Source organism: Dama dama, chromosome 33 (genome assembly GCF_033118175.1).
Source record: "Dama dama isolate Ldn47 chromosome 33, ASM3311817v1, whole genome shotgun sequence".
In the NCBI taxonomy this organism is placed as follows: domain Eukaryota; kingdom Metazoa; phylum Chordata; class Mammalia; order Artiodactyla; family Cervidae; genus Dama; species Dama dama.
Window position 1 is genome coordinate 39586783 of NC_083713.1, and position 22810 is coordinate 39609592.

General features: G+C 46.5%; 1 protein-coding gene across 10 annotated transcripts in view; it reads right to left on the reverse strand.

Annotated features, from left to right (window-relative positions):
* The window catches only part of TANC1 (tetratricopeptide repeat, ankyrin repeat and coiled-coil containing 1), a 245557-nt gene that overhangs the window by 17576 nt on the left and 205171 nt on the right, over positions 1 to 22810 (reverse strand). For all 10 annotated transcript variants that reach the window (XM_061135350.1, XM_061135357.1, XM_061135354.1 and 7 more), the window contains 3 exons: positions 13257 to 13493; positions 11275 to 11460; positions 8743 to 8821 (listed from right to left, as the gene is read on the reverse strand). In XM_061135350.1, coding sequence (XP_060991333.1) covers positions 8743 to 8821; positions 11275 to 11460; positions 13257 to 13493 — 502 coding nt within the window. The remainder of the gene's footprint in view (positions 1 to 8742; positions 8822 to 11274; positions 11461 to 13256; positions 13494 to 22810) is intronic.

Below are 22810 nucleotides of genomic sequence, written 5' to 3' on the forward strand. Positions count from 1 at the left end.
ACTGAATGGAAGTAACTCCCTGACCCCTCCCAGAAAGCCCGGGGACACCCCCTCCTCCACCTTCTAGGACTGCATTTATAAAAAACCCAAGCTCACAGCCTTGTTTTGTGAGGCATTTCCTTCCTGGTTGAGGGAGGGGGAGGCTTCCATGAAAAGAATAAACTTCCCAACAGCTATAAATTCTTCATCTCCACAAAGACCTGAACCCTCAACAATGCAAAGGATAAAACGACACACAATAAAGATTGCTCTGACTGGAAAATGCCATTGCTCTGGGAGGTGAACTCCCAGGAGCCTCCGGCACCCCTAGCCCTGGCAGATGCCCGTGCTGGAGGGTGACCTTACGAATGGGAAGCCAGTACTGCCCGAACACTCCCTGAAGCACACTCCCTGAAGGCTGTTTGGAACACCTTCCTCATTGTTCTGACCCTTCCTTATCATTCAGCATTTGGCACAAGTCTCCCAGGAGGGCCTGCAGTTGCAGGCCTCGGTGGGGTCAAGGAGAGGGAACCTCTGTTACAAGGCAACAGGCAGCAACCAAGCGGCACATGAAAATGGTACCTCCCACGCTGTATCAGCCCATTTCCCAGTGAACTATTTATAAAGTAAGGCAGGAACCAGATGTGAGGAACCAAGACACTCCTGATGTGAGACCAGTTCTAGAGTGAAAACACGCTGTCAGTCTCTGTACACAGATTAAACATGAACCTCAAGGTGCCAAGGAATTGTTTTAAAGAAATAAAATGTGCAACTGCCACAGGACTTCACATGGAACCAAACTACTTTGTCCCTTATAGTCTCTTTCAATGATGCGCTTTGTGATTCTAAGGAACCTAGGTTTTTAGAACTTTTAAAGAAGGATAAGAAAACAGTGCAATGTGAGATTAAAGATGGCAGAGTGGGAAAAGAAAAAATAAATAAAAATAAAGATAGCAGAGTTAGAAGGACCTTGAGCTCATCTCCCCTCAGGAGGAAAATAAGAAGATTCTGACATTTTAATAATATACTCTGATATTTGTAAAGTGCTTCCTACATGACACTTGATGGTCCTTCAAATTCACACATTTATTTAATACACAACTAATGTCTATGAGGCAAGTACCACTCATCCTGATTTTACTGATGAGGAAAATATGGCCCAGAGAAGTTAAACCATCTAAGTTAAACTCATCTAAGGTCACACGGCTAGTGGGAGGCATGAAAGCATTTTGATGCCAGGGAGTCCAGTTGGAGTCTGAGTTCTTAACTCTCACACTCTGGCCCCTAAAGAATCTCCTTTTAAAAAATATTCATCCAATCAGACTAAGAATGTTGTTCTACAACAAGGGTACCAGAAAATACTTTCCTTCTCCTGAAGAATTGTTAAACTTTCTCCCACAGACAGTAAGAATAATCTGCAATGACTGTGTTCCGTTCTCACTCCGGTCACACGGCATCCTAAGGCCAAAACAGTCGCTCAGCCTGGCAAACATGCAGGGCATTACGGCAGGAATATCCATGCTGTTCCTCATGTCCTGTTTCTGACACCTTTTCTTCCTTTCCTTATATATTTTATTTCAAAGAAGCCTCATCAAGTCCTTTGAGGGATAATGTGTGCTATAAATAACGTAAATTCAATTTAAAAACAATTTCCTAAAATATGCGATGACATAAATTACGTTCCATACAGACTTTGTGCCAAAAATCTATCAGAAGATTGCAGCTCTGACCAGCTGTCACTTCTGAAGTGTGTTGAGAATGCTCACATTTTGGGTAGATCCTCTTACACACCGCATTATTTAAAGCATGTACATTGTGCTGTTCCCTCCTCTCCTCAAAGGGATACACGTGAGCCGAGGAGAGCAGAGTTAAACGCAGGACCCCACATGAGGGATCAGTGCAAAAGGGGGACCTTCTGACAAAACCGTACTACACAAGTGTGTGCGTGCTCAGTCGCATCTGACTCTTTGAGACCCCACGGTCTGTAGCCCACTAGGCTCCTCTGTCCACGGGATTCCCCAGGCATAAATACTGGAGTGGGTTGCCATTTCCTTCTCCTCTTCCAGACCCAGGGATCAAAACTGTGTCTCTTGCATCTCCTGCACTGGCAGGCAGATTCTTTACCACTAGTGCCCAGGCTCAAAAACAGAAAGAATCCAAATATATTTCAACAAGAATTTTAAACAATCAAGATCACTTTTCGACAGGAGAGCAGGTGAACCTCCTGAGCTAGGAGGCAATGTCCCAAAGAATAAGCAGCCATGTTTGTGGGTAAAGATGCTCTAAGCTACCAAAATGCATACGAGTGCATGTTTTGCATGCACAAAGCCCAGGTTTTGTTTTTTAATCAAAAGGAAGGAACTCACTAGAACAAAGGCCTCTGTGTACAGCAAAAGCAGCACAATGGAGGTGGGGCACAGGGTCCTGGTAAGCGGTCAAGCCACCAGTCCATATGCACCTGAGATGCTTCTGTGGGCTTCCATGGGCTCCCTCCTTGCCGCTCACCTGCCCAGGAGGACTGAGACACACAGTCAGTTGATTCCTGCTGTCCTCTCAGCAGAGGACAGGTCACCATGTCAGGGGCAAACCCCAGGTGTCTTCTAGGGCAGGAAGGGGACAGGGTGTGGACGCACCCAGTCCCTCCCCTTCTCACCCCAATCCCCTCTGTTGTTAGAGTGACCCTATGCCCATCTTCAGCTCCTTCCAAAGCCCGAGTTACCTCCTCCTCCAGTGCCTACATTACCCCACTTTGTCCCTCCTCTCTCACAGTCCTGGGTTACCCCCCTCCCCATTTCCCTCCCTTTAGGGTCCTGAGTTACCCCTCCCATCCTCTCCAGGGTTCTGGGTTACCCACCTTCCCTTCCCTTCTGAGGGCTTGGGTTGCCCCCTCCATCCAGAATGCTGGATCGCCCCGCTTCTAGGTTATCCCCGCCCTCATAGTCTCTAAGGTCCTGGGTTACCCCCTCTTTCATGCTTTTATGCTTAGGACAGCTAAAGCTTCTACCTTGTTCAGAATGGACAGAAATCTGGATTTCCACCCATCTCACTGCTCTTTTCTAAAGCAAACCCTAGCAGAGGAAGGAATGCCTAAACAAGGACTTCCCAGCAATACTGATGAGACCTCCCCGGGACCTCCAAAAACTGTACAGCAGAAGTCACTTTCTTGTCTCTACAAAGCAAATTCCTTCATGTAAATTCTCCACATGTCCCAACAAGCAAGAGATCAGTTGTTTTCCTTCTAGTCTCTCACCTGAATTCTGCCTTGAGAGGTACCTAACCGGTGTGAAGGCCAAACTCAATCCAGAAGTCTCAAATTTCCTTTAAATTCTTAACAAATAAGAGCCCTACTCTCTCCAAAAAAAACCTAAGGTAAAATCTGAAAGAATAGAGGGTTCTTTTTAAATCAACCACAAGGCATCCTGTTGCCTGATGTGCACGTACAGAGTTCTGGGGCGGCTTTGGGTGTGATGAGCTCAGCTGTCCATGGTCCCTGCAGTGAGAGCTGAAGGACATCTCACCGCCCCCGCCCAAGAAGGACAGGCAGAATCCCAGAGTGGAAACTGAAGCAGTTGAATGGAGACAAGAGAGAAACTTTTAAAACAGCAAAGATGAAAAACAACTCATATTCTGGCTTCCTGGTCCCAGAGGGAAACAAGTGTGAGGACCCTCCCCCAAAACTGGTCTGGAAACATCTCACACCCAGCTGAGGGGCTGGGCTGAGACTCAAGTCCCATCCAGAATTCCACGCAGAATTAAAGAAGAGTGACCCATGACTGGCATACATGCTGGACTAAACTGCCTCCGCAAATGATGATAATGAAGGTTATGCAGCTAAAAATCCCATTTGATTTACTGGGGAGAAAATTCAACCCTTCTTGGAAATTGAGGAAAATATAGTGTTCTTAACAGCTTTAGCAATAAAGACAATATTTACAATGATTAAATTTCTTTGGCAAGTATTTACCAACTAAAAAAGCAAGAACAACATAAAAGAATACTTGACATGAAACATTTCGGTGAGACATCTAACTACCTCTGATGGGGCATCTCAGTTCATAACTTAGGGAAGGGCAGTCCTTGGGAGCAGTTGGATGATGGGCAGGATGGCGTCCTACCCATGTGTGAAGCCAGGGCTCCAAGCCTGCTGCAACCAACGAGGAAGCAGTGAGGATTTCCAAGGGACAACAGGGCGCAGCACATCGGGGGTTGGCAGTCGGGCTGGCGGTGCGGGGAGGGAGATGTCATGCACACAAAGATGGGGCTGGCACGGGCCATCTTGGCCTGTCAGTCATGTCCATGCCAAGGGTAGTTGCTAATAGCTAGGTGTTTCAAAAGATGCAGTACAGCACCCAGTCACATAGATGACTGGGTTGAGGACATCTAAGCCAGCCTGGAGTCCAGTAGCACATGACCTGCACTATGACAGACAAGACACATTGAGCCAGATCCCAATGAGCAATGGGCTCCTGACCTCTTCCTTCCAAAAACACAATTTCTCCCAAATTATTCTGCAAGGTGAGTGTTACCTACCCTAAAAGTTACACCTGTCTGCTCAGTCAACAGCTGTGTACCAGGCACCAGACAAGACCAGTGGCTAGTGGCTCCCAGGCTGGATGTACAGATAGCAATCCTTTCCATCATCACAGAAAGTTCTACAGGACATGAGACCAGACACAGTGACTACAGAAAGAATAGCACAGGAGACTTGGAGAGTTCTGCCCTCCTGAAAATCATAATGTAGGCACAATAAGCTTTCATCAGATAAGCAACATCAACAATCACATTTATAAGCAGTAAGCACTAAGCAGGGAACTGCAATGTGACCCCAAGGAGTCAGCGCTGGGAACGTTTTGCTTACAAAACAGGCATATTTGCTGAAATAGAAGCGTATTTCTATTCCCCTAAAGAGCAAGAGGTTCTGACTAGAGACAGACAGCAGGCTCACAGACTTGAGAGATGCCTGGATTTTGGAAGCACAGTTCCTCTGACAATTCACAGCAGCATGAGGTCACCAGTTAAGCATTTCTGATCATTTTATCAGGCTGATTCCCATCGAACACTGACGAGGAAACAGTAACTCAGATAGGTCAAGACTTCGTGGGAGCCAGCACTTGTTTGTCATGACTGTGGAATGCCTGATGCAGATAACTTGAGCATCTGATGGGTTTTGTCATGGTTCAGGCTGCCCAGAAACTATAGGATCAAGGCTGTTTGACCAAGGCTGTTTGTGTGAATGTCATGGGCAGGGGGTCTCGGCAGCCACACAGGCAGAGCTGCTGGGTGGAGACGTACCCCAAGCCCACTCCTTGGGAGCTCCGAGCTTTTTCCTCACTCTTTTTCCACTGGAGTGAGTGTCACACTCCTTTATTTGCGTGAGAACAAGGGGAAGTGCTGAAGAGCTACAGGAATGATTCTGAAGGGCTGGATCTAAAAACCAAATAGACATAAAAAGCAAGTGGCTCCAGAGGTTGGTGGAAAGGAAACTTACATAAATTAGGCTCTCTGCTCTCCAAAACCAGGAGAGATAGCTGATTTAGAGCTCAGCTCAGGTAGCTGAGTTCTAAACAGGGCAGTGTAGCTCTGCATGGACACCATCAAAGCTGGGCAGGTGAGCCAAGAACAGACCATGGAGGCCCTGCAGGAAGCCTATCAGCTGGTATTTTAAATCCAAGTTGTCCATAGCTAATCTACACTGCACACACTTGAATGAACTCTTGGGGTCCTACCCTCAAGCTGCGGCCAGAGACAGGCAAGTTCCATCCTAGAGTGTTTTAGGCACAAACCACCATTGACTACACCCAGGAACGAGGATCAAACCGGGAAGGAGAGCAGCTGCTTTCATTCTGCGAGTCTTTGGCAATTAGAAACAGCGCACAGAGCATGCAATCCACACAGGCTAGGGAACCAAGCAAGAAGCCGAGAACAAGGACTATGAGCTGCCCCATCGACTCAGGCTGTCATCATTGGGGCCGTCTCTTCCAGAAGGCATTTGATGTCAGGTAATGTGGACCCTGTGTGGCTGAATCCCAATCACAGTCCTCACAATCTGGGCAATGCAGTACACATCTGTGCAAAGCGCCATATATGCAGATGTTCCCTCATCTAAAACTTCCTCTGCAAGATTTCAAAGTGTTCCTCTGACAACCACTGAAAACCTGATTTCCCCTGGAAATCAGGACGGTCTGTAGTAGCAGACATGGGTGGACATTTCTGAAAGAACATAGGAAAAAAATATCAGACAGAAAAATGCAGAGCAGGCAAGACTGGTTTTACTGACATGCAGCCACAGAGCACAGCTGGGGCTTCTAAGCCTGAGAAATAGTGCTTAGCTTTCTCTTGGTTTAAATTTTTTGAAAAATCTCTCACACTCTTGATTGAGGAAATTCAGGTTTACTGCCTGCAGAGAAAAGCTATGACCTGCTTCTCAGGCTGCAGAGTGGTCTGAAGGTTATATACGAGGCTTTGCAAGGGAGAAGCTGAACCATTATTCATCCTTTCACTGAGGTTGATGGGAGCCTATAGTTACTCTTACATGCTTTAGCCTACAACCTAGCAGATTCTCAAGGGGGAAGGAAGGAAGGTGCTTACTGAAACTCAGGACTGGCCATCTCGAGAAAAAACAGACCACATAAACAGAGCCCTCAAGTCAAAGCCTTCTCTGCTTCTCTGGATTTTTTCTTTTTTTTTTTTTTTTGCCCAGAAAGAAAACACCCCTCTAATATTAAAGATCAGAGATTCTTATTGAGCTAAGTGAGGGGTGTTACAGGTACTAGCACTGACCCCCATCGTCATCACGGCTCCTCTCATGAGTGTCCCTGTGAGGCTGGCACTTAGACAGCTGCTCACAGTGATTCTCTATTTTTCCCGAGGCCACAGAGACCCTGAAATCACCTGGGTGGACATTTAGGAAAGGAGTGTCCTATCCTTCCCAGGTGGTGCAGTGGTAAAGAATCTGCCTGCCAATGCAGGAGACACAAGAGATTCAGGTTTGATCCCTAGAGGAGGGCATGGCAACCCACTCCAGTATTCTTGCCTGTAGAATCCCTTGGACAAAGGAGCCTGGCAGCCTACAGTCCATGGGGTCGCAGAGAGTCAGACATAATTGTTAGATTGAGCACAGGCGTGTGCGTGTGTGTGTGTGTGTGTGTGTGTGTGTGTGTGTGTGTCCATGGGGTCGCAGAGAGTCAGACATAATTGTTAGATTGAGCACAGGCGTGTGTGTGTGTGTGTGTGTGTGTGTGTGTCCATGGGGTCGCAGAGAGTCAGACATAATTGTTAGACTGAGCACAGACGTGTGTGTGTGTGTGTGTGTGTGTGTGTGTGTGTTAAGTCACACACACCTAATGAATCAGAACTTCTAGGCTCAACTGCCCCAGGGGTTCTGACCACTGGGAACGTCTGGCCAAGACTGTCACATCTCATTCAGTCTTCACCAGAGCAGGATTATTCACCTCATTTGACAAAGAGGCAAAGACCCTGCCTACAGGCCACAGAGGACAGGGATCTGGCCTTCCGGAGAAGCGCAAAGAAAGCCATGCGCTGGCCTGTGGGCTACCTTGAGGCCCACAGCACAATAGGAAGTGGTGGAAACTTTCACCAAATATGGAGTAGCCCATACTATTGAAATGGCTGGGGGGAAGACTCCATCAGGAATTAAGGCCAATATTTACATCTACACACGTGGACCCCAAGCATAATCTAAACCCGTCTGGGAGTCCTGCACTCTCCCTGAACCTAGCGGACACGCCACCTCTCTTGCCCCTTAACACCACCCCCTGCTGCCAGCCCACCACCCATATCACCACAATTAGCACTGTAAGCCCCATGCACGCGCCTGGCATCATCTACAGTGGAGTTGGGCGGGGGGGTTGACAGGGGAGGAGGAGCAGTGGGGAGGAAGTTGTGGGTGCTCAGCCCCATCAAGAAACTCTTTGAGGCTTTTCCTAAGTATGAGTTAGCTGAGGGACTCTACACACCACTGTTTGGCTTGTTAGGAAATGACTGAGAAGCAGCTGGAAATAAATCTGTGCAGGAGACACTGAAGTCATGCAAAGGACACAGCCTGGAAATGCATGTTAAACACCTTTGGTTACATTTGATAAAGAGCAACTGATAAAGTCTCACACTTCTAAGACCAATTCAGTCAAATGGAAAATTTCAAAGCAGCGTTATTTATATTAATATTAACCTGAGAAGTAGCCAACTCAGATCTTCCTGGAGACTTACTCACCCACACTACAGTTCAAAACACACATCTGACGCCAAAGGATATGGCCTCGGTAGCTGGTATTCAGTCTGTTATGCAGGCTGCATGAGGACTGAGTCTTACTCTGGAGAAGGCAGGTCAGAGCCTTCCTTGCTTTCACCTTGGATTCACCTGAATTCACTTGGATTCACCTTGGAAACACGGGGCTGGAAGTTCTGCCCTGCTCACGGTACACAGTCACAGGATGACCAGGTTGCTTAGGACATGAAAACACTCAGCAAGGTGGAAAGCACGGCCTTATTTGGGTATTTCTAGCTGACATTTATCACAGGCACAGGAACTGCTGGTCTAATGCAAGATGATTCAAACTGCACTTGCTTCTAGAAAAGTTTTAGTCATCATTTGGGAAGTTTCAAAAGCTCCTAACTTCAAATGCTTTGTGATAACAATAGGCCCAGATGCATCCCATGTCATTCTTAAGACAACTAGGCCAAAATGGCGGCGAGAACATCAAGGAGCTACTTGGCCCCAACTACAAGCAGTGGAACCATAATTACCTGTTTCTCCCCACAGCGTGTCTGTGCCATTGACGTCTATTTCATGTTCCTTTTCCAGTCCCAGCAAGCACTGGAGCACCTGTCAGAAGTGGCAAGGTGATTTAATGAGTTTTCAAAGCCATATGCGCTTATTATATCCTGTGTATCAAAGGAGAGAACGTGTTGTTTTTTAACCATGATTATCTCATGCTGCACAAGGAGAGAGAATATAATGAAAATTGTTTTCCAGCATAATTCGTATGCTATTCACACTTTCACTTTGAGAAGAAGAAGAAAAAAAAAAAGTGAATTTCGGCAACACTGTTCAGGATTACTAGGTACTCAGAATTCTAATGAATTCCAGCATGACCCAAATATGCCAGCCTCATCAACAAAGGACAGGTGAGATCATACAGAGTGCAGCTTCTGCATAAATCGCCAGAAGATGGTGAATCCCTTTTTTCACAAGGAAGGAAAACAAGGTGATGTATATACCTTTTCAATAAAATAATGCTGCTTCAAATGCTTTTTCCACTCACATTATTCTTCTCCCTCTGTCAAACAGCAGGGTGCGTCACAGGGGTAGGGGAAGGGAGCCAGAAGTATCTGAGCCCTTAACCGGGAGTCAGCCTCCACCCTGCTCACCGGCAGCCACAGGAGAGCAGAAGACCGGCCATCTTCGAGGTTCCCAGTCCACTCACAATAAGGGTCCCACATCCTAGTCAGAAAACCCGTGAATGTCACCTTACGTGGGAAGAGAGGGCTTGCAGATGTGACTGCGAATCTTGAAACGGGATGATTATCCTGCATTATCACGTTGTGTATTGTATAGATACTTGATACGATCACAGCTGTTTGTAAGAGGGACAGGAGGAACCAGGGTCAAGGGAAGGATGAGGTGAGATGACAGGAAACACACTCTGAAGACAGAGGCACGGCCACAAGCTAAGGAGTAAGGTGGCTTCCAGAAGTTACAGAAAAAAAAAAGAGAGAGAAACACTCTACTCTGAAGCCTCCAAAAGAAACATCAGCTTCCTGACCCAACTTAATTTCAGCCTTCTGACCTCCAGAACAGGCTGCTTCAAGCCACCAAAGTCTGTGGTCACTTACTACAGCAGCATGTGGAAACTAACACAACCCTCAAGCCGTTTGGTGAATGAGCCCTGTCCTTCGCCATGAAGCTGTGGCTGGCCATGCAGCTGCTTTTCCACAGCTCCTCACAGCCAGTTTCACAACAGCCCGAGACTAGGGTTATATCCAACGTGGCTTTGCTGTCCTTCCTAAGATGATATTTCACCTTCTGGACCCATGCAGATTTAGGGAACAGTTTAAAAAGGAAAAACATCTATATTCAAATATGTCAATTTAACATGTTCTCCCTGTATCTATGTAAATGGGTCTTTAAAAATATTTATTTGTATTTTTAATCTAAAAAACAATAAACCCACTATATAGTAATGTTTAATACATTTTTATGAAATGTACGTTTTCATTTTTTATGAAAAAGAGTATTTTTCTCCAAAACTAAAACATATTAACTTGACTAGCATTGTTTTACACTTCTATAAATTTCTTTTATGCCTGTCCTAAGAGAAGATAGCTTCTTTTCCTTATATGCTTCTGTATTCAACTTGCTGCAATATATTGTCGTGGTTGAAGCAGTGTATATGTGTATTTTTGACATTTTAAATGCCGACAATAAGCCAGCTAGCTGCATGTATATGTGTATCTGCTCCAGTGTTTTAAATGGTAAAAGTCAGCCAGCCAGCTTTGTACCCAAATTTACTTTGGTACATTTACATTTTACATTTGGTACATTTACATTTGGCACATTTACTTTGGTACAAAGTCATTGTGGGGAAGAATCTTAGAAACATTGGCAACCCTAATTGCCTGAAGACAATACAGAGTGAGAAATACATGGAAGAAAAAGGGTAAAATATTATTAACTTCACAGACACATGGGTCAGGAGGTGACAACAAAATCTTCAAATCGAGGAATACTGACACCTGCCAGAAATAAGTGCTTGATGTAACTACTGCATGAAGTTTCCCTTCAGCGTAGGAACTGCAAATGACAAGCATTCTTACATGCTACCAGAGCATGTTCTATTTTAAACAGCTCTATTTTTAAAAATCCTTCGAATACTCAAGAACAAGTTTAGAAACAGGATTCCATGTGATTATTGTTAAAAGACCACAAGGACAAAAGGATGAGTCAAAGCGGGAAAAGGAGAGGAGAGCAGGACTCGAGGGTGAAAACAGAACAAGGAAGGAAGACATGAAGACAGGAGGCAGAGCAGAGAGTATGCAGCTGCAGGGGCTCCGGGCGGGAGCTCCCCAGCCCCCTGCCCACTTCCACTCACAGGAGGGGTGTGATAACAACAGGACATCTTTACACGTGGTGAAACCAACTGCTCTTTTTGGAAACCCTCGTTTCCTTTCATTCCTTCAGTGCATCACAAGCCGGCAACTTGGAAGAAGGTGAGTGCGAAGTGCCCACACACTGGGCTCCCGTTTTCCCAGAAGTGCCCTGGGAAAGGCCACACTCACCGCGCTGTGGCCCATGCTGGCGGCCGCCGTCAGCGCCTGCTGCAAGGCTTGGCTCTTCCTCAGCGCGCCTGGCTGGGGCGGGCCCAAAGACCACTCGCAGGTCAGCAGGTAGCGGAGAACGTCGCCGTGGCCCCTCAGCGCACTGTGGACCAGCGCGCACTGGCCTTTCTTATCCAAGTGGTCCACCTGGGGGCGGGCAGGAGCAAGGGAAGGCACAGCTGAGCATCACTTTGTCACAGTGACCCACATGTGCTGTGGACAAACCCCATCCCACCGCAGATATACGGGGTTCGTGTCCCACTGTGTCTCTCTGGAGAGTCTCTGTCTGAATTACTGCAATTGATGCACTGTTTCAGGCCTCGAGTTCCCTCTGTAGAACTAGTGATCACAAGGCATCCTCCTCATTCCCTTTGTCTCTCTAGGAAGTGACCTGGAGCCTAGAGTTCTCTGGGGAGCAGGTATGAGGGCAGACAAAACCTGTTCTTCCCAACCCTAGTCACTTGGGTGAAGTATCCTTAATCTTAATCTTCTGTGGCAAGCTATGATTTGGGGGGCAGAACAGTTCTTTAGTCACCGAAACAGGAAAGCCAGCAAAAGGGAGGGATCTGGAAAGATCCCAGCTCTGTACGAGGAAGGGCAGGAAGGGACTCCAAGTGGCATTTTATTGGGGAAGGCAGGTGACCCAGGTCATGCCAGCATGCCAAGTGTGGCCACAAAGGCAGGAAGGCTGGTCAGCCACGAAGGGGCAGTGACTGAGGGCTGCATACCCGTAATGGTTCAAGAGGCAGCAGATAACACGTCATTCCCTGTCTAAGCCTGGGAATCGTGGGCTGGGAGAGGACTTAGGGCCCAGCCTCACTTGCAAATTCTGAAGATGCTCTGCACCTCAACCCAGAGGCTCTGCCTACATAAGCCACCTATATGACTCCACCCCCTCCTACAGAGCTAGCCTCCGAAAAAAGCCAAGCCATGGTCTAGAAGTGGAAATGGAGGGGCGGTATAAGCAGTAATGAACCTACTGGGAAGGTTTAACAGAAGCATTTCCCTTCTTTCATGGACTAAGGAGGACCCATCCCAAATGCTGTATTTTCAAGAGAAAAAAGCAAAAAGACTCCCATAGTTACTATAAGTCTACCGTCTTTTGTTGAACTTCAAAAAGCCTAACTATAAAGAAGAAAAACAAATATCAGCGATTTATTTCTGTTGCTGTTCAAAAGTACATTCTCCCTTCCCCAATAAAGTGCTTAAAATAAACAGAGTTTACTGTGAACTTGGCACTGTTCTCATCCAACCTATTAACACTGACAGTCCTTGAGCAACTTGTTAATAATATAGTTACTTTGCGTTGTTTTAATATATTGATTTACTTATGCTCACACAACAGCTCTGTGGTAGACCCTGTTGTTGTACCCATTTTATGGATGAGAACACTGAGCACACTGGCTTAACTGGCCCAGGGTCCCAGATGGCAGCTGGAGAAATGAGGATCCGGGGCCTTCTAGTACCTGCTGCTATATGCTTAAGCACATGACTTCCAAGATCCACAGAACTCATTTTATTATTATTTTTAAAAAGACATAACATGAAATAAAAAGGAGGAAAAAAATCACATTTAAATCTTCAACTCATCCAGTGCAGAGTTAAATTCTGTGACAAGTTCTAGGACAACACTTGCAGGCTTTTTAAAGGATGGCCTTACTTGGGCCTCTAATGACCAAGAGCCTCCCCTGGGGCAGGATTAAGCAGAATAAGAGCTTTGAACAAAACACACAGCCCCTTCTCCCTCTCGCAGACAATACATATCTATCACACACATACCCACATCAGGCCACATCACACACTGTAGCTCCACCCTTTCTGTTTATGTTCATTGCACCTTGACAAAGTAGAGGCAGAAGGGAGCCTGGCCCGGCCAATGAGAATTCTACCAGCAATGGGAGACACTTCCCCTTCACCCCTCTGCGGGGAAGGCTGTCGCTTACCCTCGCCCCCTTCTTGGTGAGCAGACACACCAGCTTCATGTGGCCTGCAGCGGCCGCGTAGCAGAGGGCAGTCATGCCGTTCTCCGACATGCCATCCAGGCAGGCGCCGAATTCCAGAAGCAGAGTGACCACTTCCTCGTGGCCAAGGTGAGACTGGACGCATAGGATCGGGGCGTTATTTAACACTTCGGTCCTGTAGTTCACGTTGGCCCCTCCTAAAATCAGGAGACGGCTCACCTGTTGGAGAATGTCCCCCAACAAGATTAATTTCTCATGAAGTTGGCAATCATAACAATGTTTGTGGAGAAGGGTAATATCCTTAGCCCAGTGGTTCTCAAACGTGAGTGTGCACCGGTATGACCTACACATGCACTAAAGATGCACATCCTCACTGGTGAGAATGCAAAATGGCACAGCTGCCTCGGAAAACAGTGTGGAGGTTTCTCAGGATCCAGCAATCCCACTGTGGGTACACGTCCAGAGGAAATGAGATCAGAATCTCAATGAGATACCCACACTGCCGTGTTATGGAAGCACTAGTCACAATAGCTAAGAGTTGCAGGCAAACTAAAAGGTCAACAGATGAATAGACCAACAAAAGTGGTATGTACATACATTGGAATAGCACTCAGCTTTCAAAAGGAAGGAAATCCTGCCCATGTAACAACACAGATGAACCCTGAGAACACTGCTCACTCAATCATGTCTGACTCTCCGTGACTCCACGGACTATAGCCCCCCAGGCTCCTCTGTCCGCGGAATTTTCCAGGCGAGAATATTGGAGTGGGTTGCTATCTCCTGCTCCAGGCAATCTTCCAGACCCAGAGATCAAACCTGCATCTTCTGCATTGGCAGGCAGATTCTTTACCACTGAGCCACCAGGGAAGCTGTTGAGAACATTAGGTCAAAAGAAATAAGCCAACCTTAAAGAGACAAATGCTGTATGACTTCACTAATATAAGGGACATAGAATAGTCAAATTCACAAAAACAGAAAGTAGAATGGTGGCTTCCAGGGCCTGGGAGAAGGCGGGGGAAACAAGACCTGTTTTAATAGGTGTGGAGATTTAGTTTTATTGTGGAGTTTTATTACTGAACAATAATATGAATATATTTAGCACTACTGATTTCTACCTTTAAAAATAGTTAAGATGATACATTTTATGATGTGTCTTTTTTTTTTTTTAATCACAATGAAACAAAAATTTAGAAATGTCTATTCTCTGGACTCGGACCTCTGGATTCAGTAGGTCTGGCGGGGGTGGGAGTACAGTCTAAGAATATGCCTGTTTACTGAATTCCCCCCAGGTGATACAGATGCTGTTGGTCTGGGGATCACGTTTTGAAAACCACTGTCTGATCCAAATAAAAACAGAAAATTCATTTTGGGGGACAATGAAATAATCATCAGAGGATTAAATAATTAACAGTAAGATAATAAAGCCAAAAATAAGAGCATACATTTTTTTTCTCTACAAGGAATTGTACCTGCAAGAAAAAGCAGAACACTTAAAAATGCTCATTTGCTTGGGACTGTCAGCAGCACAAAACTCCTAGAAAAGCATTTGCTTTTCTGACTAATTGCTATACATCTACCACCCACTGAATGCCTTGGATCCAGATATAAAAGGAAATTCATTATCTATAGGTTTTAAAATAAAATCATTGAATACTTTATGTGAATTATAGCTATACTAATATTTTCTTCAAATCTCCAGGTCATTGGAAAAATGACCCTCCATTAACACCTATTAAGATGCCCACTGCATTTCTTCAAACAGTCCTCTTCAATGGTCTTGATCACATCAATCACCCCCTGACAGACTCTGGCCACCTCTGGCTGCCCATGAGGAACGAAAACCACAGAGACTGCGTTTCTTATCTGACCAGAAACACATGGGATCATTAGAGGATACAGAAAGATGACAAGGAATATAAAATCTGAGGCATTTCAGTGATACGGTGCCCACAAAAGTAGCTAACAGAATATTTGCAAAGTGATAAATTATTACTCTGGTGGTGACACCACACCTCAGAACAGTGATACCATACAGACTGGTTAGAATCCAGAGTGTAAAACCTGCAGACTCACTGGCTGCCGCTGAAGCTTGAGCCCTGGGTGACCCAGCCCTTCAGCTGCTTCTCTGAGGTCCTCTATCAGCACTCCTCCCCTCACTTACCCACCACCCCCCCGCCCCGCAAAGGTGACCACACGGGGTCTAATGCTTGTCCTGCAACAAGGGCAGGCAGGTCCCACCTCCGGGGCTTCCCCCCTCTCCCGTATAGTTCCCTCTGCCAGGAATAAACACCCTTTCCATAGATACGCATGACAAAGGATCACCTCCACTGTGCCTGCTTCAACACCAGGACACCAGGGAGAAGCCCCCCACTCTCTACAGAATGCTCCCAGCCCTCCTCTATGCACACACCCCACATCATCCACACACCAACCCTGAGCACCACTGTCTACTCGGCATGCTCCATTTCCCATTGGGCCTACGGCACAAGACACAGAAGTTCACAGATAAAGAGGTAAACGAAGCCCCTCTGAGTGAGGAAGGCCCACAAGTCAGTTCCTTCCCATATGAGGACCGTCACTTATAATTAAGGAAGGACCTCTTAAAGTGCGGGGTTCAGTTCAGTCGCTCAGTCGTGTCCGACTCTTTGTGACCCCATGAATCGCAGCATGCCAGGCCTCCCTGTCCATCACAAACTCCCGGAGTTTACTCAAACTCATGCCCATCAAGTCGGTAATGCCATCCAACCATCTCATCCTCTGTCGTCCCCTTCTCCTCCTGCCCCCAATCCCTCCCAGCATCAGGGTCTTTTCCAATGAGTCAACTCTTCACATGAGGTGGCCAAAGTATTGGAGTTTCAGCTTCAGCATCAGTCCTTCCAATGAACACCCAGGACTTATCTCCTTTAGGACGGACTGGCTGGATCTCCTTGCAGTCCAAGGGACTCTCAAGAGTCTTCTCCAACACCACAGTTCAAAAGCATCAATTTTTCTGGCGCTGAGCTTTCTTCACAGTCCAACTCTCACATCCATGCATGACCTCTGGAAAAACCATAGCCTTGACCAGATGGACCTTTGTTGGCAAAGTAATGTCTCTGCTTTTTAATATGCTATCTAGGTTGGTCATAACTTTCCTTCCAAGGAGTAAGCGTCTTTTAGTTTCATGGCTCCAGTCACCATCTGCAGTGATTTTGGAGCTGAATAAAATAAAGTCTGACACTGTTTCCACTGTCTACCCATCTAGTTTTCATGAGGTGATGGGACCAGATGCCATGATCTTAGTTTTCTGAAGTGGAGGGAGGGGGAGATAAATTAGGAATCTGGGGTTAGCAGATATAGTTACTATATATAAAACAGATCAACAACAGGACCTGTACTGCACAGGGAACTACACTCGATATTTTGTAACAACCTGTAAGGGAGAAGAATCTAAAAAAGAGTGTGTGTGTGTGTGTGTGTGTGTGTGTGTGTGTGTAAACTGAACCACTCTCCTGTGCATCTGAAACAGTGTGTGTGTGTAAACTGAACCACTCTCCTGTGCATCTGAAACTAACACAACAGTATAAATCAACAATACTTCCAAAAAAAAAAAAGGAAGCACACTTGTGCCCAAGTGACTAGACCCACCTCATCCTTCACAGAGTCACAGGGGGACCATCTTCCAACCTCACCAGGTCAAGACCAACCCAGCCCCCAGCTGCCAACCAGCACATGTGGACGCAAGGGCAGAAAGTCAGAGAGGAGAAATCAGGAGAGGTGTCCCTGTCCCCACAGTGACACGGGACACAACCTCGGGCAAACCCAACCCCACCAAGCTTGCTCTACAGCCCTAAATAGGTTTGCTCCTCAAAACAGCACCAGACTCAAGCAGGACTTTAAAGCATTTCAAAAGGGTAAGTGCCCAACAAAAGTCAGGGTTTTTGAGAAAATGACTTCCCTCTGAGTAACCGCCAACAGTGTGGCAGCAATAGGACAATGCTGCTGGCACAGTAGGGGTTTTATTGAGGCCCAAGAAATGAGTTCTTAGGCAAGAGGAATACAAAGCAGAACCCCAACAGCTTTTCAAAATTTTCAAAACACACACACCAGGGACTTCCCTGGTGGTCTAATGGTTAAGAATCTGTCTCCCAATGCAGGGGGCTGAGTTCGATCTCTGGTCGGAAAACTAAGATCCTGCAAGCTGGGGGGCGGGGGGGGGGGGGGGGGGGGGGGGGAACTTAAGCCCACCTGCAACTACTGAGCCCGGGGCATCACGGCTAGAGAGAAGCCTGCATACCATAAGGAAGAGCCACACGCCGCCGCAACTAAGATCCAATGCAGCCAAAATAAACAAACAAGTAAACATTAAAAAAGACTAAAGAGGGGGCATCATTTACCAACATTACAGAAATAAAGAAGATTTAAAAAAAACACACACTTAATATCACCAATGGGCACACTGGACTCTGGTCACCAAAGGACAGGCAGAAACTGCTTGCAAATTCACAGGGTGACTTTGATTGCCAGTTACCCTCTCCCCCCCCCTCCCCCATTAATCCCATCCCCTCTTGAGATTCATGAGCCTAAAAGAAAAAGATGATGGATTAAACAGTCTGAGTTCTCAATCAGCCTCTTAACTAACTTGCTGTGTGATTTTCAGAAAATTACTCAACCTCTCTGTGATTCAGGTGCTGTCTTAAGGAAATGAGACAGTACACCACCCCATTCCACTGCACAGAAACTTTCCTTTAAGAACGTTGAAAGGTGTTGCTTCAGTAATGTCTTGCATAATACTATATAAGAAAAGTCTTGTGGAAGGTCTGTGCACAGAAGCAGAACTTTCCTAAAGGCATTTGTTACCAATTCCCTATTTGCTTCTTGGGAAAAACATTTCCTTTGTTGGTGCGATGCTGTGGGTATTTTTACCACTTACCCCCCCTAAGCAGTCTGTGATTGTCTCCAAACCCACGCTTCTTAACCCTGCTGCTCAGTGAAACCACCAGGGAGCTTGCAAGTTTCCAAAGCACCAGCCCCACCCTTGGAGATTCTAACTAGGCTGGGGCCCAGGGCTCCCAGCTGGTTCCCGCTGGCAGCCACGGCTGTAAACACACCAGGTGAGGAGCGCACCTGTGGAGGGAGCGTGGGCTTGCTCTCTGCCAGGCGCTCTTCCCGCTGTGGGATCTGGGCACCTATCACTACCCTCACCTGAAAGGTGGAAATAAAGACAGTTTCACTTCCTTGGGTTGTTGTGAAGATTAAAAATGAACATGCTACACACACCAAGCACTTAGCACAGACCTGAGCTTCCTATAAGTGCTAAATAAATATGACTTGTTATAATCACCTTTGACGGGGAGGGGAAAAAGTGAAAGTGTTAGTCTCTTAGTGTCCGACTCTGAGACCCTGTGGACTGTAGCCCGCCATGTTCCTCTGTCCCTGGGATTCTCCAGGCAAGAATACTGGAGTGGGTTGCCATTTCCTGCTCCAGGGGATCTTCCCAACCCAGGGATCGAACCCAGGGATCCTGTACTGTAGGCAGATTCTTTACCATCTGAGCAACCAGGGAAGGTTAGTGGATCTTTTTTTTTCTCATTTATTTTTATTAGTTGGAGGCTAATTACTTTACAATATTGTAGTGGTTTTTGCCATACACTGACATGAATCAGCCATGGATGTACATGTGTTCCCCATCCCGATCCCCCCTCCCACCTCCCTCCCCATCCCATCCCTCTGGGTCTTCCAAGAGACAAGGGCCCCAGTCTCTGATCCTCAGAAGGCACAGGAGGGCGCTCTGCCCCAGAAACCAGGTGACCCAGAGGACTTGCCCCGCTGCCCCCACCACGCCAGGGCTGCTCATCTGCATAGGGCAGCAAGGAGACCTCTTGCTTGTCTGAGGGCAGGTGTGGACCCGTCACAGCCTGTGGGCAGCTCCCCTTCACCTCCACCACCAGGCACATTCACAAGTTCTCAAGTGTTTACAGGAGAATCTCAGTGTCCAGAAAGAAGGAGAAAGATGACTGAAACTAACTCACTTGACCATATAATAAATGCCAAGTCTTCTCCCAAGAGCTTCAACATCTCAGTGAGGTGTCCCTTCACTCTACGATGCAGGTTCTTTAGTGACCTTCACTTCACAGGTGAGAAAACTGAGGCTCAGAGCAGGTAAGGCAGAGATTAGCCCCGGGCACAACACTACTATCATATCACAGTCCAGCAGCTGAAGCAGCAGCTCTGGCTAAGATTACTCAGCATTCGGGGAAGGGGAAAAAGGGTTCTTCCTGTATATTTTTTTCCAACTACATGGAAATCTTCTGTTCACCACCACCATGAAGCTCTTCCTTTAATGACTGGAAATGGTGATATTACCTATACACACCTCTGGATTGGATGAATGCAAGAAAATGAAAAAGGGGGTAGGGTTGTAGGTAAAAATGATGTGATCATGAGGAACAGAAGAGGTACTGCCCAGCATGTAGTAAAGTGGGAGGCTCAGTTTTCCCATCGGGAGGCTTTCATCAGTACAACCGGTGTAAATGCGTGCTTCCTAATAAATATGCAGAACACAACTGCATCCTTTCAGCCAGTGAAGTTAGGCCAAGGTCCACACCTAACTCCTATCTCCTCCCCTCCCTGCCTCCAGCTGCGAGAAGAATCACAATCTTAATTCCCTGGAGCTCACAGCCTTAGGAAGCCTGTGGCTGGCAGGCAGTCCAATGGGACTATGTGAGCAAAACAACCAACTGGACCGAAGCCTGGGGGCCCTGGTGGCCAGGACCCCAGAGGGCCAGCCAGAGCCCAGGCTGGCATGAGCCTGGCTTGGCTATGGTAGATCACATTGTTAGAAATCACGGGCATGCCACCAAAATTAAAATTCAACTACCAAGTAATTACTCCAGAGCAAGTAGCTTTAATTTACCAAAGTGGCAAACTGCAATTATTGCTCAAAATGACATCCTTTCCTGTATGACAACATTTAATACTCTCTAAAAAAAAATTCCTTAATTGCATGCATAATTTTAAATTACTGTAATTTGTTCAAGATTCTGTGAAAAATCACTCCCCCCCCCCCCTTTTCTTGAAAGACAAAAGAAACAAAAGGATAATAGAAAGTCTTAAAATTCTGTGACTAAGTTATACAGTTTGGGGGGATAATGTTAGGTGTAGGCGACACTGGAATTCTATAAAACAAAGTAAAGATGAATAATTTTAAAATTGCAAATATGTTAAGGAGAAAAGTTTATAATCCCAGGCGGGTCAAGCTCATTACACTATTACACTGTACCTTTTAATTTATTGTCTTAAAAACTCATATTGAACAGAGTATGACGTTTCCCATTTACTTTTCTCCACATTAAAATAACCTCTGTGCCCATAATTCATTAAAACAGTGAAAACAGATACTTCCATTTTAATTTTTCTTTCTTTGTTCCTTGCCATCATTACAGAATTTTATTCATTATGGAGAAGCCAAAAGATATACTTTCAGCTGAAATGAGAGATGAAACTATTACAGTAAACTCAATTCCAGTTTCTGTAACAAGTAAAACAAAAACTCCAAACACAATTTCTTCATCACGTGAAATACGTCCTTGGCACGTTCTCTTCTTTCAGAGTAACTCTATCTAGGAAGGAAGTGCTCCTTTTGACCAGAAGCAGCAGCTCAGAGCTAGTGCTCCTTAATGACAAAAGCGGCTTCCCTGTCTTCACCCCATGAAATTGCACATGGCTTCAGTCAGGACACAGCCCTCAAGCCTACCCCTCTGCAGAGTGCAGGGTGGACACAGGGGTTCCTGGGAGCGGTTCTCCAGGGCTGCTCTGCTTCCAGGCGCCCTGCCCAGGGGTGAGCCCAGCCGAAATCCAACGAGCCCTCTGCCTCTCGAGACTGGAACCCTAACAGCACTGAGTCCACCTGGACTTTTGTATTTGCAAAGACCTTGTCTGAATCCACCAGGGGGGTGGTGGCCTTTCTCTAACCAACACCGAAGCTCTACTGGGCGGTAGGGCTGTGGGCGAGCCACCCCAGGGTCAGAGCCCTGCTGGGTCCTTCCTGACACCCAGGCTCCTCTGTCAGCATTGTTACACTCTCCACTTCTAAAAACCAGCAAGGGGGGATGTAATGTACCCCACAGGACCAAAACCAGCAAGGGGGGATGTAATGTACCCCACAGGACCAAAACCAGCAAGGGGGGATGTAATGTACCCCACAGGACCAAAACCAGCAAGGGGGGATGTAATGTACCCCACAGGACCAAAACCAGCAAGGGGGGATGTAATGTACCCCACAGGACCAAAACCAGCAAGGGGGGATGTAATGTACCCCACAGGACCAAAACCAGCAAGGGGGGGATGTAATGTACCCCACAGGACCAAAACCAGCAAGGGGGGATGTAATGTACCCCACAGGACCAAAACCAGCAAGGGGGGGATGTAATGTACCCCACAGGACCAAAACCAGCAAGGGGGGATGTAATGTACCCCACAGGACCAAAACCAGCAAGGGGGGATGTAATGTACCCCACAGGACCAAAACCAGCAAGGGGGGATGTAATGTACCCCACAGGACCAAAACCAGCAAGGGGGGATGTAATGTACCCCACAGGACCAAAACCAGCAAGGGGGGGATGTAATGTACCCTGCGGGACCAAAGCCAATAATAATTCAGTATATTTCAAAGTTTCTAAAACAGTAGATCTTAAGTTTTCACTGTAAGAAAAAATTTATAACCATATGTGGTGATATTTGTTCAACAAGACCTTTTGTGCTATAAAAACAAGTATCACATCATTAGGTTGTTCATCTAAAATCTACGTCAACTATACTTCCATTGAAAAAGAGAGAAAAAAAATAAGGAAATACAGCCTGCTCTCTGTATTAGTAGGTTCTCTATCTGTGAATTCAACCAACCACAGATTAAAAATATTTGAAAATAAAACTTTCCATAAAGTTCCAAAAAGCAAAACTTGAATTTGCTGTGTGCAACTCTTTACATAGTCTTTGTCTTATATTAGATATTAGAAGCACTCTAGATGATCTAAAGTATATGGGAGGATATGCGTAGGTTGGATTTAGGTATCCTTGGAAGGACCTGGAATGAATCCAAGGGACCACTATACACCAGGAAAGCAGGGAAGGGAGAAGAGGGGGCAGCGCTCTGCAAGGCCTCGATCTCCAGACACACGTCCAAGGTGCAGGTGCTGAGGGTGGGACATGTTGACAGTGGGACATGTTGACAGAGGCACAGAGGCTCCCCCGGGGCTGGAGAGGGTGTGGGGACAAGACTCTTCCATGGCACCATCTCTGGTCATTTGGGTTTGATGAACCAAAGTGAGGAGAAGAAAAAGATTCTTGGAAACTTCTAGGGCTTCACTTGACCACCTGGTAACAATGTTAGGCCATCCTGGGTTACTAACAAGAGAACAGGTATGACTTCTCATGGAGGTGACTGGAGGGGAGAACCTGGCTATCTGGGAAATGACGTCAGTGCTTTTGAAGGCAGCCAACACATCAGGGCCTGGGGCTGAAAGACCTGGAGTCTAGCAGCTACATCAAGCAGGTAAGAA